The 17,672-nt window shown below is 35.9% G+C and overlaps 1 protein-coding gene across 2 annotated transcripts in view; it reads right to left on the minus strand.

Moving 5' to 3' along the window:
* Positions 1 to 17,672, minus strand: part of LOC123525226 (hippocampus abundant transcript 1 protein-like) — a 49,059-nt gene that overhangs the window by 12,239 nt on the left and 19,148 nt on the right. For both annotated transcript variants that reach the window (XM_045304097.2, XM_045304098.2), the window contains 10 exons: positions 17,244 to 17,306; positions 16,883 to 17,010; positions 16,094 to 16,208; positions 14,604 to 14,822; positions 13,627 to 13,740; positions 13,061 to 13,132; positions 10,243 to 10,355; positions 8,573 to 8,670; positions 2,316 to 2,509; positions 1,253 to 1,400 (listed from right to left, as the gene is read on the minus strand). In XM_045304097.2, coding sequence (XP_045160032.1) covers positions 1,253 to 1,400; positions 2,316 to 2,509; positions 8,573 to 8,670; positions 10,243 to 10,355; positions 13,061 to 13,132; positions 13,627 to 13,740; positions 14,604 to 14,822; positions 16,094 to 16,208; positions 16,883 to 17,010; positions 17,244 to 17,306 — 1,264 coding nt within the window. The remainder of the gene's footprint in view (positions 1 to 1,252; positions 1,401 to 2,315; positions 2,510 to 8,572; positions 8,671 to 10,242; positions 10,356 to 13,060; positions 13,133 to 13,626; positions 13,741 to 14,603; positions 14,823 to 16,093; positions 16,209 to 16,882; positions 17,011 to 17,243; positions 17,307 to 17,672) is intronic.

Here is a 17,672-nt window from a genome sequence, read left to right on the forward strand (position 1 = left end):
TGCAACAGAACATCTTTGTGAGGTTCCATCTAGCGGTTCTTTAGAAGAAGTTTTGTACATGTATTTCTATTTTTAGCTCCAGCTGCCCCTAAAAGGGTGCTCTCATTTCATTTAATTTAGGGGTGGACCTTACAATAATGCAACAGATCAAGTTTAATGACGATCCATCAAGCAGTTCATGGGAACAAGTTGTTTAAAGGTATTTCTTATTTCAGCTCTTACGGCCCCTGAAAAAGGGCAAAGTGCCCCTAATTTGAACAAAACTATGAGAGAACTTTACAATGATGCTACATACTAAACCTGATGAATATCCATCAAGCTGTTCATTTGGAGAAGTCGTTTAAAGATATTTCTATTTTTAGCTCTATTTCTAAGCAGGGTATTGTTTATACTGGGGTATTACAAGTACCGGTATATCCCAACAATATGTGGAAGTTCATTTTTTATCAATGTATTTCCGGTTGAGCTAGGTCCGATGAAAATGTTTACAAGAGTGATCCATAAAGCAAGTTCACTTTGTACTGACATATTTCTGTAAGTTTGGGCAAGATCCTTTGAAAAGTGCAAAACAAGTCTTTCAGTAGCTTTTACTGCATTCTGTAAAATTTCAAAGGATCATGACTGCTAATCCCTGTAGGTAGCATGTATGTGCTGACAATATGCAGTTGATTTCAGTGATATTCTTCTGTAAGTTTGGAAATTGTAAAAGGATTTATTTGAACAAAGCTTGTATCAGTACTGGGCAATCTATAACATTCTGTAAAATTTCAAAAGGTAAATAACCCATAAACCAGGTAAGGTACATGTATTTATACACCCAAGTTCACTCCATACTGATATAGTTTTGTAAATTTGGGCCATATCACTTGAAAACTGTAGAAGATATCTGGACAAAGATTCAGGGACAGACGGGTAAGTGGACGAGGTAGCAACTATATGCAACTACATAGAAGCTGATGTAACAACCTACCGTATACCTAAACTAGTTTTGCCTTTTTATCAAGTCATCATTCTGTGTAAATGTCTATCACTTCTGACCAAAAGCTGTATCTTTATTTCAGTATACTAATAATATTTTACAATTCATAATATTTCCTTCTGGAAGTATTCACATAACCCTAGAGATTTAGTTTTCTCATCTTATTCCCAATAATCTTTTTTTTTTCAAAGATGAAAGTTGTAAATAACACCGTCAAATTTTCAGCCATTTTTCAGGCTGCTGAGCAATATGTAGAAAGTATTCTGTACAAACCTTGCTCTACCATTGATTGATGCAACTGTAAAGCTGATTTTGACGATGGTTTCTTCGCATGTGGATTATCTGGTATATTAATTGCTACCAGCATGGCTATAATGACTAAAACTGTACCAAATGCAAATGGTGGACCAGGGATTATAGACTGAAAGATATATATACATACATAAATACAGATAAAATATATTCTTTACATCATAATTCTGTTACATTTAGACTAATAGTCAGCCTAATTTTATACAATTCTTTATCAAAGTAAACCTAAAAAATATTGACTTCTACTGACAATAAGGGACAAAAATTTAGCCCATTGAGGTAATACATAATATGCTTACGAGATATTAGATACATGTCTACAGTGGCAGCTAACTTTGTTAATTCTACAGTCTGGTGCATCGTAGATATCTCTGGTTCACTGCAGACACAGTCAGACCTGTGTTATGCAGCCAGTCAAGGGAAGACTATGCTGCTTAAGACAGGTGACCACATAACACAGGTGACAGTATAATATATAATGATATATATATATATCAATAAAATGTGGGCAAAGTATAAGTAATGTACTAAAATACTAATTTACAGATTTTGGCAACCTTTGCCCAAGTTGCAGTTGTGCACTTGAGGTTAATGGCACCCCCAAAACACCCAACCCTACCCACCCCAAACAAAAACTCATCCAATTTACATCAATCTTAAAACTGAACCAGGGAGTCTTCAAATTGATCTGGAACTCTGTCACCTCTTTTATTCATTGGAGAAAAGCATAAATAACTTTGGAGATCTATCAGTTAGGAAATTCATTCATTTTTTCAAGTACTTTTTTTAAATCTTTGAAAATTTTATGGAGAAATTGAGTCCATAATCACTTGAAAGTGTTTACATCTAAGATACAGCAAATTAAAAGAATTCAAAAAAAACTTTGTATTCCATAGCAAAAATGTACACATAAAAGAACTTCTGTTTCATGGGAAAAATACAGAGTAGAAAAATTATTAGCAAGTTTGCAAAATAAATTCAACAGTGAAAGTATCCACTTTTTACCCTATACCAGATTACTTACATCTTTGGAAGTCCCTGCTGGTCTTAACGCTGTTTGATTGATTCTTTGACCTATATTTGGAGGTTTGTGTGTGTGATCTACATCTGTTGTTTCATTTAGATCTACATGGAAGAGGTAAAATATAAACCCAAATAGGGCTGGGCCCAGCCCATTACAAAGTCCTCTAATTCCTGTCACTACACCTTGTGCCACACCTGTTATAGAGAATGAATGCTTTGTAAGATTTTAAAGCATAAGATTTACGACAGTCTCTGTACAACAGTCTTATGTAAAAGTAGCAACAAATGTCAAAGACTTACAAGAAAACTGTCTAAACTAGAGCTGCTTTTGAGAAAAGCGCATGTCTCCCACAACTGCCTAATCATCTAAATAGTAAGTCAGTCTTTATATATTGTTTACTAACTACAAATAGAGTGAAAAGGCTGATTTTTTTGGGTAATTCAAGGGCCATTATTCTGAAGTGCCTCAGGCAATTTTGCTAGTTAATGAACTTGGCCGAGGAGTTATGGTAAAAAACATTTGGTTCAAGTTTGGTGAAGATCGGATGAGAAATGATCGACATAAGAGCGCGGACAAGAGTAAAAAGGCCGATTTTCGGTAATTCAAGGGCCATAATTCCTAAATGCCTAAGCTGATTTGGCTAGTTATCAAACTTGGCAAAGGACTTATGGTCAAACACACTTTGTTCAAGTTTGGTGAAGGTCGGATGAGAAATATTCGACTTAGAGCGCAGACAAGAGTAAAACGGCTGATTTCAGTAATTTAAGGGTCATAATTCCCAAGTGCCTAGGCCGATTTGGCTAATTATCCCACTTGGCCAAGGACTTATGGTCAAACACATTTTGTTCAAGTTTGGTGAAGATCGGATGAGAAATGTTTGACTTAGAGCGCAGACAAGAGTAACAAGAGGGCCATGATGGCCCTGTATCGCTCACCTGTATCATTGCACTTTAGGACAAGAAAGTCCTCTGAAAAAATTTCTAAGTCCAAAGGACAGGAACAACAAAGGGAAGAAATTTAAACAAAAAGAAAAAAAAATTCTTACAAGGTAAAGATATGTCAAAACACACCTAAAAATTGGAGGTACCATCTATGTTGTACCACAGAAAAGTGGTCTCGGTTTTTCCCTACGGCCAATGATAAACAAGAGGGTCATGATGACCTTGGATCGCTCACCTGAGTAATATGAGCTACATGTTTCAATTGTCAAACTGATGATAAAATATTAAGAAAGTCAGTAGGTCACATTCATGGTCAATGAAATACAGTTTTACGATTTGTGTGCAAAACAGTGCATGTCATCAAAATTTCAAGGCTGTATCTTAAAAAACAAGCAAATTCGATGAATTGGAATCCCCCGCCGAAAGGGTCAGAGTTGAGGAACGGCAAAAAAATATATCCAGCAAAAAGTGAAGAATGTTACCAAGACGCAAATAATTTCATTAGTCAAAATCAAATTAAAAGAAAATGAATGTTTGTTTTGGTGGGGGGTGGGGTGAGGGTGAGGATACGACAGTTTACATGTTGATTATTAATATTGATAGAAAACGAAAAATGAAAAAAAAAAAAAAAGGTAAGGTGGTGACCAGGTGTAGGTACACAACATCACATGTTTATAATAAATGTTCATGGAAAAGAATGGAAGAAGTTTAATGAAATTCTTCCAATTGGTTGGTTTGTTATGTACAGATCTGTGGATTTTTAAACAATTAAAGTGCAATAACTATATGGAAAATTGACCAATCGTAAAAAAACTTGAAAGGCATCATCGCAGTATCTTGGTTCATGTCTACTTCAAGTTTGATGAAATTCTACCTGCTAGTTACTGAGAAATGGCTGCAGACGGACATTTTTCATTAAATCAAGGGCAATAACTCTGAGGGAAATTGACCTATCAAAAAAAAAACTTGACGGGCATCAGCGCAGTATCTTGGTTCATGTCTATTTTAAATTTGATGAAATTCTACCTGTTAGTTACTGAGCAATGGCTGCAGACGGACATTTTTTATCAAATCAAGGGCAATAACTCTGAGGGAAACTGACCAATCAAAAAAAAAAACTTGACAGGCATCATCGCAGTATGTTGGTTCATGTTTATTTCAAGTTTCATGAAATTCTACCAAGTAGTTACTGAGAAATGGCTGCGGTCGGACGGACGGACTGACGGACGGACAACGCCATTTCAATACCCCCCTCCCGATTTCATCGGCGGGGGATAATTAAAGAGTACATAATAAATGTATGATACTTTGATCCTGACTAAAGAATTTATTTTGAATGGGATATGCTTACTGTAATAAGCTTAGCTTTTAAAATTAAATGCAGTTAATTGAAATGTGAGCTTGAAGTTTAACTGGAACGAAATATTGTCTTTGAGTGGTTTGGCACCAGGTGTTGCTGTTTAACATGTACATTTGAACTTAAAAGAACAGATGTCCTTAAGAGAACACAGGTAAGATATCTTGAAGATGGCTGAGGGCAAGGTTTGTGCAGTCACAACTTAACATGTTGAAGGTTTGAACATTTAAAAAAAAAAAAGGAATGGAAATATATATATATATATATTTTTTTTTTTTTTTAGGGGGTGCAGGGGAACGGGTGAGGAAACAAAATTTCACATGTTGATTATAAATATTGATTGAAAATTAAAAATGAAAAAAAAAAAAGGAAAAAAAAAGGGTATAAGGGTGAAGTTGGGGGGGGGGGGGGGGGGGGGGGGGGGGGGGGGCAGAGGATGCATGATCAGGTGGTGGGCATGACTGGGTGGAGAAGTGAGGTGGGGGAATGGTACAACTTGGAAGGTTTGAAAAAAATCTAAAATAAGAAATGAAAAAAATAAATATTTTTTTTATTTTTGGTGCGGGGGAGGGGGGTTGGAAGGGGGAGGGGAGGGGGTGTGACCAAGGCAAGTGGGTGACCAGGTGTGGGTGCGCAACTTTACATGTTTATAATAAATGTTCACAGAAAAGAATAAAAGAAATTAAATGAAATTCTGCCAAATGGTAAGTTTGTTATGTACAAATATGTGGATTTTTAGACAATTAAAGGGCAATAACTCTGAAGTTACAAAAGAAATCCGTATTAAATTGTCTTTGCACAACCACATTATAGTGCTCTAAATTCTGTTAAAGTTTCATAGTTCTAGGTCAAATATATCAAAAGTAATGATGCAGAAATTGCCATATTTATAGTACCCTATATAGTTAACACTAGAAACTTCTAAGGGCCATAACTCTGGTGTTACTTGGGCAATTTGACTGAAACTTGACGGGCCGCAAGAACTCATAGTGGTGAACACGTATATGAAGTTTTAAATAAATATTCCCAACCATTTCCTAGATATGGCTCCAGACGGACAGACGGAAAGACGGAAGGACAGACGGACGGACGGAAAGACGGACGGAAGGACAACGCCAAAACTATATCCCTCCGACTTTCGTTGGGGGATAACAAGAAAGTAGGTCAGTAGGTCAAGGTCACAGTCAAGTGACATCATATTACTTGGGGTCATCAGGTAATTATAATTAAACAGTCTTGGAAATAGGACCAGATGATTTTTTAAGTATTTTTCCTACATTTATGTAAAACTTTGGATCCCCGGGGCGGGGCCATATTTGACCCTAGGGGGAAAATTTGAACAATCTTGGTAGAGGACCACTAGATGATGCTACAAACCAAATATCAAAGCCCTAGGCCATGTGGTTTTGTACAAGAAGATTTTCAAAGTTTTCTCTATATAAGTCTATATAAATCATGACCCCCGGGGCGGGGCTGTATTTGACCCTAGGGGGATTATTTGAACAATTTTGGTAGAGGACCACTAGATGATGTTACACACCAGATATCAAAGCCCTAGGCCCTGTGGTTTTGGACAAGAAGATTTTTAAAAATTTTCCTTTCGGTTGCCATGGCAACCAGAGTTCTGCATGGAATTTAATTCTTTGAACAATTTTGAAAGGGGGCCACCCAAGGATCATTCCTGTGAAGTTTGGTTTCATTCTGCCCAGTGGTTTTCAAGAAGGAGATTTTTTTAGAAATTGTTGACGCACGACTGACTACTGACTAAGCACGACGGACGACGGACATCTAGCAGTCACAATAGCTAAACCTTGTCACTTCGTGACAGGTAGCTAAAAAGTTACAAAAATAAGCTATTTATAGTAATGTAAAAGGGAAGTAATTAAAATAAAAAATTATTGTAAGTGAACAAAAGAAGGATCTGCCAAATAAATCTGTTGAAATAAATGAAATTTCAGATCAGTATCTTCATTAGTTAGGAGATATACCCATTTTAATTTGAAATAAAGGGAGATAATTTGACATAAAATCAGTCCATAGTTATCTACCCTGATTGTCTCAGTCCAACTAATGACAATAATGAAATTTCAAATAAGTTCTATAAGTACTTACTGATATAAATCCATTCTGATTGCAATCAGGGGAGGTAATCAGATATAAAACTAGAGCTATCACTAAAGGTGATGAATGTACCCCCCGCATGCACTGACACAGTACATTGCAATTTGACGCACACAAGATTGCATAATTACGTGGACTGTATGTATATAGACTGTATGTATACAGTAAAGTAACAAAAAACAAAGTCCCATAACTATGCAGAATATTTATCTAAAAGAATGTAACATGCACCATGCACAACTAGGGTTGGTACTGATCACTTGTGTGAAGTTTCATTAAATTGTGTGTAAGGGTTTGGTAGATTAGGCATGCACAAGATTGCATATGCAGACTGTATGTACATAGTATGTTAACAAGAAACGAAGTCCCATAACTCTGCAATTTTTGTCGCTGAAAGAACCTAACATGCCCCATGCACAACTACTGTTGATACTGATCACTTGTGTGAAGTTTCATTAAATTGTGTCAAGGGGATGAGGAGAGATGGTGCGCACAAGATTGTGTCTATGTATATAGTATAGTAACAAAAAAAACAAAGTCCCATAACTCTGCAATTTTTTTTTCTAAAAGAACCTAACATGCCCCATGCACAACCACTGTTGGTACTGATCACTTGTGTGAAGTTTCATTAAATTGTGTCAAGGGGATGAGGAGAGATGGTGCGCACAAGATTGTGTCTATGTATATAGTATAGTAACAAAAAAACAAAGTCCCATAACTCTGCAAATTTTTTTTCTAAAAGAACCTAACATGCCCCATGCACAACTACTGTTGGTACTGATCACTTGTGTGAAGTTTCATTAAATTCTGTCAAGGGGATAAGGAGAGATGGAGCGCACAAGATTGCGTCTACGGACAGACGGACAGACAGACGGACAGACAGACAGACAGACAACCTGAAACCAGTATACCCCCCCTTACAACTTTGTTGTCGGGGGGTACAATAACTCTGGAACCTACGACTGGATCTGATTTGTCAAGGAATCCAAGATTTATTGTTGTTGAAGATATTTTGGAAGTTTGTATCAAATAAAACCATAAATGAAGTCACTATATGGCTGCAAAAGCCAAAACAGCCAATTTTGGACCTTTAAGGGGCCATAACTCTGGAACCCATGATGGAATCTGGGCAGTTCAAGAAAGGAACCAAAGTCTTGTTGTGATACAAGTTGTGTGCAAGTTTGGTTAAAATCAAATCATAAATGAAGCTGCTATTGTGCAGACAAGGTCAAAATAGCAAATTTTGGCCCTTTCAGGGGCCATAAATCTGGAACCCATAACGGGATCTGGCCAGTTCAAGAAAGGAACCGAGATCAAGTTGTGTGCAAGTTCGGTTAAAATTAAATCATAAATGAAACCACTATCGTGCAGAAAAGAAATTTTTGACGCACAGACGCACGGACTGACGACGGACGACGGGTGATCACAAAAGCTCACCTTGTCACTATGTGACAGGTGAGCTAAAAAGGCTGATTTTCGGTAATTCAAGGGCCATAATTCCAAAGTGCCTGGGCCGATTTGGCTAGTTATCAAACTTGGCCAAGACTTATGGTCAAACACATTTTGTTCAAGTTTGGTGAAGACTGGATGAGAAATGTTCGACTTAGAGTGCAGACAAGATTTGTGACAGACACACAGACAGACAGAGTAAATCAATATGTCTCCCACACCACTGCGTGGTGGGAGACATAATTACTATGCAGGCTTCATTACTTTTGCGAATGCCCATTTTTTCATTCCACATTGTTCCTCTGGTAAGAAAAACCTGGTTTGACAGTCAAGTATTAATAACACATCGGATTACTGCCCTAGCTACCTGATCAACCAAATGACATTACCTTGCTGATCGGCTTCAGCGTGTGCAGACACAAACGCACTTATAGCTGGATAGGTTATACTTGACATAGCAGCTATAGTACCAGCAAACCACATGATCCTGAAATAAACAATACATAATCAAAGTCAAAACAATGATCCTCAAGTTAAGATTTGTCTTATACATGTACACTAACCAATACATATCACTGTCATACTATCAAATGGCTCCTTACATAAATCGCCAGTCCGTAGTTTGTGCTATAAGATAGGTTTATACTCAACATATTTTTGCAGGGATAGAAGTTTAGGTTTTTTTTTTAAATAATCATGTGAACATCTATTTCTGCTGTCATGTAATAAAACACATTTTGACCAGAAATCCATTCAATATGTGTATACTGTAATAGGTTTAAAACATTCATTACTATGTTATGAGTATCAAACATCTTACATCAAATATGCCTTAGAAGAATATACATGTATCTGTATCTGTTTTTCTCTTGATAAACAGTAAAACGGTTAAGTACTGTCAAAGCCACTTTTTGCATTGTATATATGATATAATATATCAGATTTATATAGCGCCCTTTCATGATATACACATTCAAAGGTGCTTTACATAGTGCAAAGGCAGCCACCCAGGGTGCCAAATTCATCCTCTACTAGAACAGACACAGAGCGATCTGACCAGAGGGACAGGGCGAGACAAAGCCCCCAGAACAGAGAGAGAGAAATTTTTTTTTAGATACAGGCGTGTCTGGCTGACTTAGCCTAGCTCTTCTGGTTTTTTAACATGCCCGGTGTATACCATCGATACACACAGAGCCATCTTTCTCGGGAAGAACCAGTAGTGGCCTCTTAGTAATAGTAATAATAAGGAACGTCTGTTTGTTTTTGTATATAAGTCACTCTGAGAGAGTTAAAGTCATATGGTGACTTTACAGTAATAGCTTTCAAAGGAGAAGAAGACCCTGCATAATGCTTTGCAGAAGCAGACTGCTACGCAGAACTATCAAACTTCCACAAGCCAGCTGTATGGCTTCCTCACATGTGAACCTGAGAAAGACAAACAGGTAGACATGTGGTTCTAAACCAGTCTTCTTTACTGAAATAAGGCTCAGATACATATATTAAATGTTTAATTTTCATAAGATAAAACAAGAGCACCGCCTATGGGTGCCATTGTTTGTCTGCAAGTGCTGGTCAGTATATAAGAAAAGAGTCATAGTTCAGAATTTCTAAGTACAAAAAGGGACATAATTCTGACAAAATGCAGGTTAGAGTTATGGCTCTTGGCCTACTAAGTCAACTAATGATGACAATTAAGTGTGCAAAGTTTCAAAGCTGTAGCTCTTATAGGTTTTGAAAAAAGGTGGACCTAAACAAAAAATTTAACCAAGAAACTAAAATTTTCAAAGTACACAAAGGGCCATCATTTTGACAAAATGCATATCAGAGTTATGGTTCTTGGCCTACTAAGTCATCTAATATGACAAATAAGTGTGCAAAGTTTCAAAGCTGTTGCTCTTATAGTTTTGAGAAAAGGCAGACCTAAACAAAAATTTTAACCAACGCCAACGATCAAGTGACGACATTTCCTCGTAAATTTTTTTCAAAAACAGACAAGCTAAAAATCACTCCTCTAAGTGATTGTTAGTTTGGACCTATCATTAACTATGACATTACTTACCAGTCTTCAGAACCAAATCCATAGCATGCCAGCTGTATTGATTCAAACAATAATCCAAATACAATTGCTTGTTTATGGCCTAAATACTTCATCAATAATGCTAATATTATAGTCTGGAAATAAAAAATAAACAGCAAATTACCACAGTGATCAAAAATATTTGCTTGAACATAAAAGCAGGCATTTTTGTCAATTTGCTGTCTTCAAACTAGTGTGTTATTTCCTTAACAAATATGTCTTTAGATATAAACATCACATAGCTTCTCTGTCTTTTTGGTAATCCTGGATTATGTAAAGTACATTTAGAATAATTTTTATCATATTGGAACCAAATCATATTGTTACTCCATTAAAATCTTCAAACAAGAAGGCAATATTGGCCCTAAATTGTTCACAAGACCTTCACAACTGGATTGAATATTTTTGAAAAAAGAAACAATGTTGTAAAATTATTTTCAAATCAGGACAGTGGTTTACGAGAGAAAATATTCAAACCTTTTCAAATGGCAAATCAGGGAAAACAAGCCATGTCCCCTTGCTGCCATGTTTCTTTAACAAAACAGAATGATTTGACTAAACTGAGTAAACAGTCACCAAAGAAACATTGCAGTCAAATAATTTTCAAATCGAACCAGCAGTTTCTGAGGTGAAGATTTTTAAAGTTTTCCATATAGTCATATAGAGAAAACTAGCCCTGCCCCCAGGCAGCCATGTTTATTAACAAATCAACATGGCTTGAAGGAATTTGGTAGACAGCTATCCATAGAACAATGCTGTCAAATTATTTTGAAATCTGGCTAGAAGTTTTGGAGGGGAAGAGTTTCAAATTATTCCATATAGTAACATAGGCAAAAGTAGCAATGCCCCCTGGCAACCATGTTTTTTAATGAAACAGAATGATTTGAAAGAATTTAGTAGAGGGTCACCAAAGGATCATTACTGCAGAACTATTTTGAAATCGAGCCAGCAGTGTCAGGAGAAACGATTTTCAGAACTTTCCATACAACCATATAGGAAAATCTACCTGACAGTCCTTGCTCCTAGCTGCCATGGTTTTTAACGAAAAAGAATTATCTAAGAAATCTGTTACCTGATCAACCACGGAACATTGTTCTAAGTATAGGTTATAGATCATTTATTGACTTTCAAATGCAATTAAGTTTGCCGAAACGGAGCGCAGCATAGTGAAGGCAAAACTTAATGCATTAGAATGTCAACAAGACTTTGTGTATCTATAACCGACTTATAGTTAACAAGAGCTGTCTCCATAGGATGACATATGCCCCCGATGGCACTTTGAACGAATAGTTATGGCCGATGTTAGAGTTTAGGACCTTTGACCTACAGACCTGGGTGTTGCGCATGACACGTCGTCTTACTGTGCCACACATTCATGCGTAGTTATTTTAAAATCCATGCATGAATGACAAAGATATGGACCGGACATGCCCATCAATGCACTATCATGAAATATGACCTTTAACGTCTAAGTGTGACCTTGACCTTTGAGCTACGGACCTGGGTCTTGCGCGCGACACATCGTCTTACTGTGGTACACATTCATGCCAAGTTATTTGAAATTCCATCCATGGATGACAAAGATATGGACCGGACAAGAAAATTGCGGACAGACCGACAGACGGTTCAAAAACTATATGCCTCCCTTCGGGGGCATAAAAAGCCCCTTTTCATCAATCAACAACATCTCCATCACAAATAAACTAAACCACACAGGGAGCCCTTCTTTGAAATTATCTTAAATCAGTAGAAAGATATTTATTAAATTGGCACATTTGATTAGATTGTGACTTTTTACGACGTCTTATTCAAATATCTGATTCTGTTTTATTTTGCAAAGGTGACTTTGAGCAAAAAGTTTAAGCCTGTCAGGTGAAAATTTGAATCTGAATTTCTCTGGGAGGTGTGGCTAACCGTTTGATTGTTTGTACACATAATCATGCGGATATAATTATTAATATTGCAGACACTCACTTATCGAGTAGTTTGTAGAACACACTATTACATTCTTATTCAATGAAAACATAATAAGCAGGTTTAACTCATAATAATCTAACAGTTGTGTTTATGTAACTATAACATTCAAGAACGAAACAAGACAAAGTATCAACCACTATCAACTCTAGCAGTAGAGTTAATTGCAAAATTATTTGTTGTATGCAGCCCCTGTTTTGGCAGTTGCTTCGCCTCCCTGAATGTGGGAAATACATAGTAGGCAGAACAATGAATACTCATTAATTTTGTACCACTTCGTGATTAAGTGGACCAATTTTTTCAGTTATGAAATAATATGAAAATAAGTTGGTTACTGTTTTGAAAATCCTTCGCTTGTTATTGGATAAAAAAAGATGTTTGAACTATAAATTTTATTTTCAAAAAAAGCCAGCAATTTCAGAGAAGAAAATTTTCAAACTTTCCCATATAGCCATATCGGGAAAACTGTTCCTGCCCCCTGGCTTCCATGATTTTTAATGCATGATTTGAAGGAATTTGGTATTTAATCAACCAAGGGACATTGTTTTCAAATTTAATAATTTTCCATACAGCCATATAGGGAAAACTAATCCCACCCCTGCCAGGCTGGCGGCCGATTTTAAAATGTTTACTTATGGTTTTCCATGAAAACAGAATTCTGCATGGATGACCCAGACTTGAAGCAATCTGAAAGGGGACCACCTAAGAGACATTCTTGTGAAGTTTGTTTAATACTGACACAATGACTTCAGAGGAAATGTTCTTTCAAGAAACTGTAGATGACAGATGGAAAATGGGTAAATGAGTAAAGCAATTAGAGACTTACTTGTGCTATAACTGACAGGACTCCTACAACTGCTATAAATACAGCTACTTCTTCTGTTGTAAAGCCCATTATCTGAAACATATTCTCTTACAATGAGTATAATCATTAAACACTGCACTATCTGTTCACTATTATAGAGCATTTAAGGCATATTTATGTAACAGTCAACAGTTACTCTAACCAAGAATGATTTTTTTACTGCCACACAAACACTATTTCTCTTCCACAACATTCAAACTTTTAAATAACAACTATGCATTGCGAGGGTTCAACGCAATAAGGGCGTATCTACATATAATAACTATATGTAGATACGCCCTTATTGCGTTGAACCCTCGATTGGAGAGTTATAAAGGGGTCAATATACACATGGTTTTATTCAAAATTTATTGTACAGGTTTTACTGTTAAATCATTTCACTGTTAGCATTAAAATTCATAATTATTATGACACTTATTACAGGATCTTATTACATTATGAAACAATAAAGTTTTAAATCAAGTCTTGTTTTCCTTACATAGATTGGAAGTAGAAGTTTAAGGGATGACAATACTGATACAACTTACTAATTTAAGGTATACAAAGAAACACGAGTATTCCCCAGCCTCCGGCAGGTAAGACAGAAAGACAGTAATACACAATAACAATATAAGGTAGTCTGATCCCATCTTCCGTAATGCCTGAAGCAAAACATAAAAGCATTGTTCTACTAATGAAAAGTATGGATAAAATGTAATATAAGAAATCATATATGGAAAACTGACTTGTTTTTGAGTTTTGATGTGAAAAAGTTATATCACGAGGGTGTAGTCAGAGTGATATGATAACTCACCTGAATGACGTAATTAAAGAGAAAATCAGAGTCTGAGATATACTAACATTTGTCTCTTTTGTGTTGTATTCTTTTTCAGCAATTTGCTATGACATACTAATTATGCACAAATAGTGACTTTAACACATAATAAATTACACTTTCAGTCTTCTCTGTCCAACAGGACAACAAATCAGGTCAGGTTGTAATACATGTTTTTGCTGTAGATGTTTCAACAAGATAAATATTCACTTTGCGCTAATATGAATCGTTTTTATTATTTCATTAGAGAGCATATATCAAGTATTTCATTTGGAATTAAGATGATACAGTTGTAGGGTTCGTATTTTCAATCTCTCTTTACTCACAGGGGGAAAGGAAAAGTTAATATCATTCTATCTTGACATGCAAATTCTATACTGTGAGAATAAAGTCATTTGTAATGCCACATAAATGTGGGTTGTTGCTTTACCACATTCACAGTAACAATATTTCATATTTCACTCAGGCTAAGAAAGAAAAAAAAAATCATTTAAAAGAACAGACATGTATGAAAGATAATTAGCTTTGTAATGGTTTCTTTCATAGAAAAATAATGCACTCCTAAGGTTGTGCATTATATCTGCTACAAAATCCTCAAGAAGAGTCCAATAATCTACGAGTATTGTTGTGGTGAAAAAAAAATGGGTAATGCAAGTCTGAGAAATTCAAATGCACAAATTCAATACTTACAGAAAAAGGATCAACTTTTTCCCAGGAGATTGGTGATCCCCATGTGGCAGGTCGTACTTTCTCCGGCAAAGATTCAGGTATAAACACTAGTATAAATAATATATCTAATAACGCTATTGCAGTAGCTAACCAAACAACAAAATTGTCACTATATACATGTCCTAGGTACGCCCCTATTGCAGGACTTGTCACTAAACTTGCAGCAAATGTTGCAGACACCTGAAAATATACAATGCATACTGGTAGCATTCGTTATGCTTTGTTAATACAATAGAAGAATTGTGCCAAGAACCAAAGTGCCTCTCAAGGCATTATTTCGGGCATGGACAGGTATACACGTATAGACTATCTTCCACAATCCTGCTGGATGGCTTCCGTGAAAGAAAAACTTCTATATCCCTTGCAGTGAGAGGTAAGCCAATTTCAGTCAGTGTCCCTGACCTTTCAACCAGTTCATAATATCATTGATTCTTGCCTGTTATAAAACTACTGACCACATGCAATTTTTAGAAATCTCTTTTCTTAATAGTAAAATTTAGCTGACATTTTCATACTATTTAACATTAGAGTTTTATATTTCGAGTTTGTAAATATTTCTAAACAAGAGCTGTCTGATGACAGCGCGCTCGACTATTCGAAGAATTGATTGAAGAATGGTGTCAAAATATTCTCCACGGATATTCAGACAAAAAGAAAATAATAGATTAGACAAACAATGTTCCTGTATAACTTTGATTCGATAAGTCTGCACTAAATGGCAATATATGAGCCAATTTCAAAGTCCAAAAAGGCCATAATTCAGTCAAAATAGTTATGTACTCTTGCCTACAGATGGAAATCATAATGATAAACAAGTGTTCAAAGTTTAAAAGCCATATGTCAAATAGTTTTGACAAAACATGACTTGTATGGAAACAGAACCCAATTTCAAAGTCCAAAATGGGCCATAATTCAGCCAAAATAGATTGTTCTCTTTCCTACAGAATATAAAAAATATGAACTGGTACGAAATATTAACCAGATTTCTAAGTCAAAAAGGGCCATAATATCAGCCAAAATCCTTGATGGAGTTATGTGCTCTTGCCTATAATGGCCCTGATGATGGTAAACAAGTGTTGAAAGTTTCAAAGCTTTATCTCAAAAGACTTGTCAAAATATAACTGGTATGAAAAAACGTACCATGATTTCTAAGTCAAAAGGGGCCATAATCAGCCAAAATCCTTGATGGAGTTATGTGCTTTGCCTATAATGGCCATGATGATGGTAAACAAGTGTTGAAAGTTTCAAAGCTTTATTCAAAAGACTTTGTCAAAATGTGGACTGGTACGAAAAACTTAACCCAAGGTGTGACGCCGACGCCGTGGTGAGTAGGATAGCTCTACTTATTCTTCGAATAGTCGAGCTAAAAAACAACATAAAGTGATTATTCAAGCACCACAAATGAACCATTTCAACAGTAAACAAGTTTGATGTATAGAATGTTAACTAACCAGTCCATAAGCCTGACTCCTGTCATCTTCCGTTGTGATATCGGCAACATAGGCAAACACTACACTAAATGTTACAGCAAATATACCAGACATTGAGATCATGGTGAAATACCACCTGAAATTAGAGTGAAAATACTACACTGTTAATCACATGCATTAAATTGCTTGCTATCTTTCTGCCACAATGACAAACTTTTAATGCAAATAAATTCTTCTACACAAGAAACAAAGTTAACATTAAGAAACAAATTAAAAACAAATCATTTCAGATACATTTTCTTTGAACACATCATCACAGAAAACAGGCGTAAACACTTCCTAACCTCTAAACTGCTGGCCTGTCATATTTACACATTTGGAGGGGACTGTATATTACATGGGACTCAGTGTCAAAAGTGGTATATATGTACATGCAAAGGAGACAGTATACTTATGGAACTCAGTTTCCTAAATGGTAATAATGCATACACTTAGATAGGACCATCAATCGGTTATAACTTATATAGGACGACTCATAATTTCAAGTGGTTATATACAAATGTGAAGGAAACAGTATAAATTATGGAACTCAGTTTGTGAGTGGTAACTGTGTACATGTAGAAGAAATGGTAAACTTACATGGGACTCAGTTCTGTGAGCAGTATAGGTGCACATGTGGAGATTTTATACTTACATGGGACTCAGTTTCTTAAGTGGTATAGGTGCACATGTGAAGGATATTTTATACTTACATGGGACTCAGTTTCTTAAGTAGTATAGGTGCACATGTGAAGGAGATTTTATACTTACATGGGACTCAGTTTCATGAGTGGTATAGGTGCACATGTGAAGGAAACAGTGAGGAGTAGAAATGGTTTCCGTCCCCATACATCAGATAGAGCACCAATCAATGGAGCACTCAGAAATGACAGAATTCCCTGAAAATACAAAATTTACTTGCCAAACAGAGTACTCTGATGAAATTAGCAAAATCAGAATACTGTCATAATGTTTCTCTGAGGATAATGAGTTTATTTCTGCACCCTAATTTACCTAATTAAAGTACTATCATTAAAACTCCTACTGTAAAGAAATCATCCAAGTAGAGCATTCTTAAATGGTGTCTCTGCTCTGTTTATAAACTACTTGAGGAAACTTTGTCTGAACATACCTTGACCCCCTGAATCAGACCATTCATCAGAAATGTATGGTTAGGAAATGTATCATTCAGCACCTGAAATAGTAACACCAAATCTTAGAACAATTGCCAATTATGGCTTACAATTTCAAATGGTTAAGATAGATGAAAGCATCGAAACAAAATATACAGTACGAAGTATGTGGTTAATATAAGGCGTCTAGAGATCTGTTATTAATCGAGTTGTAAAGAGTTAAGGAGTTGCCTTCAGTTGAAGGGATATACAGGTAGAATAGAGGCCGAAAAAAAATTCCTTCTAACCATTACAGTAACAATTTCTCAAATTTTATTGACATGTGTAGTTAAAATTGTTAAATAAAAGCCTCCTTGGAAATAACCAATGTACAGTATATATTTTGCAAAGACAAAATAACAAGAGCTATACATATATCACCATTTAAC

Source organism: Mercenaria mercenaria, chromosome 3 (assembly GCF_021730395.1).
Source record: "Mercenaria mercenaria strain notata chromosome 3, MADL_Memer_1, whole genome shotgun sequence".
In the NCBI taxonomy this organism is placed as follows: domain Eukaryota; kingdom Metazoa; phylum Mollusca; class Bivalvia; order Venerida; family Veneridae; genus Mercenaria; species Mercenaria mercenaria.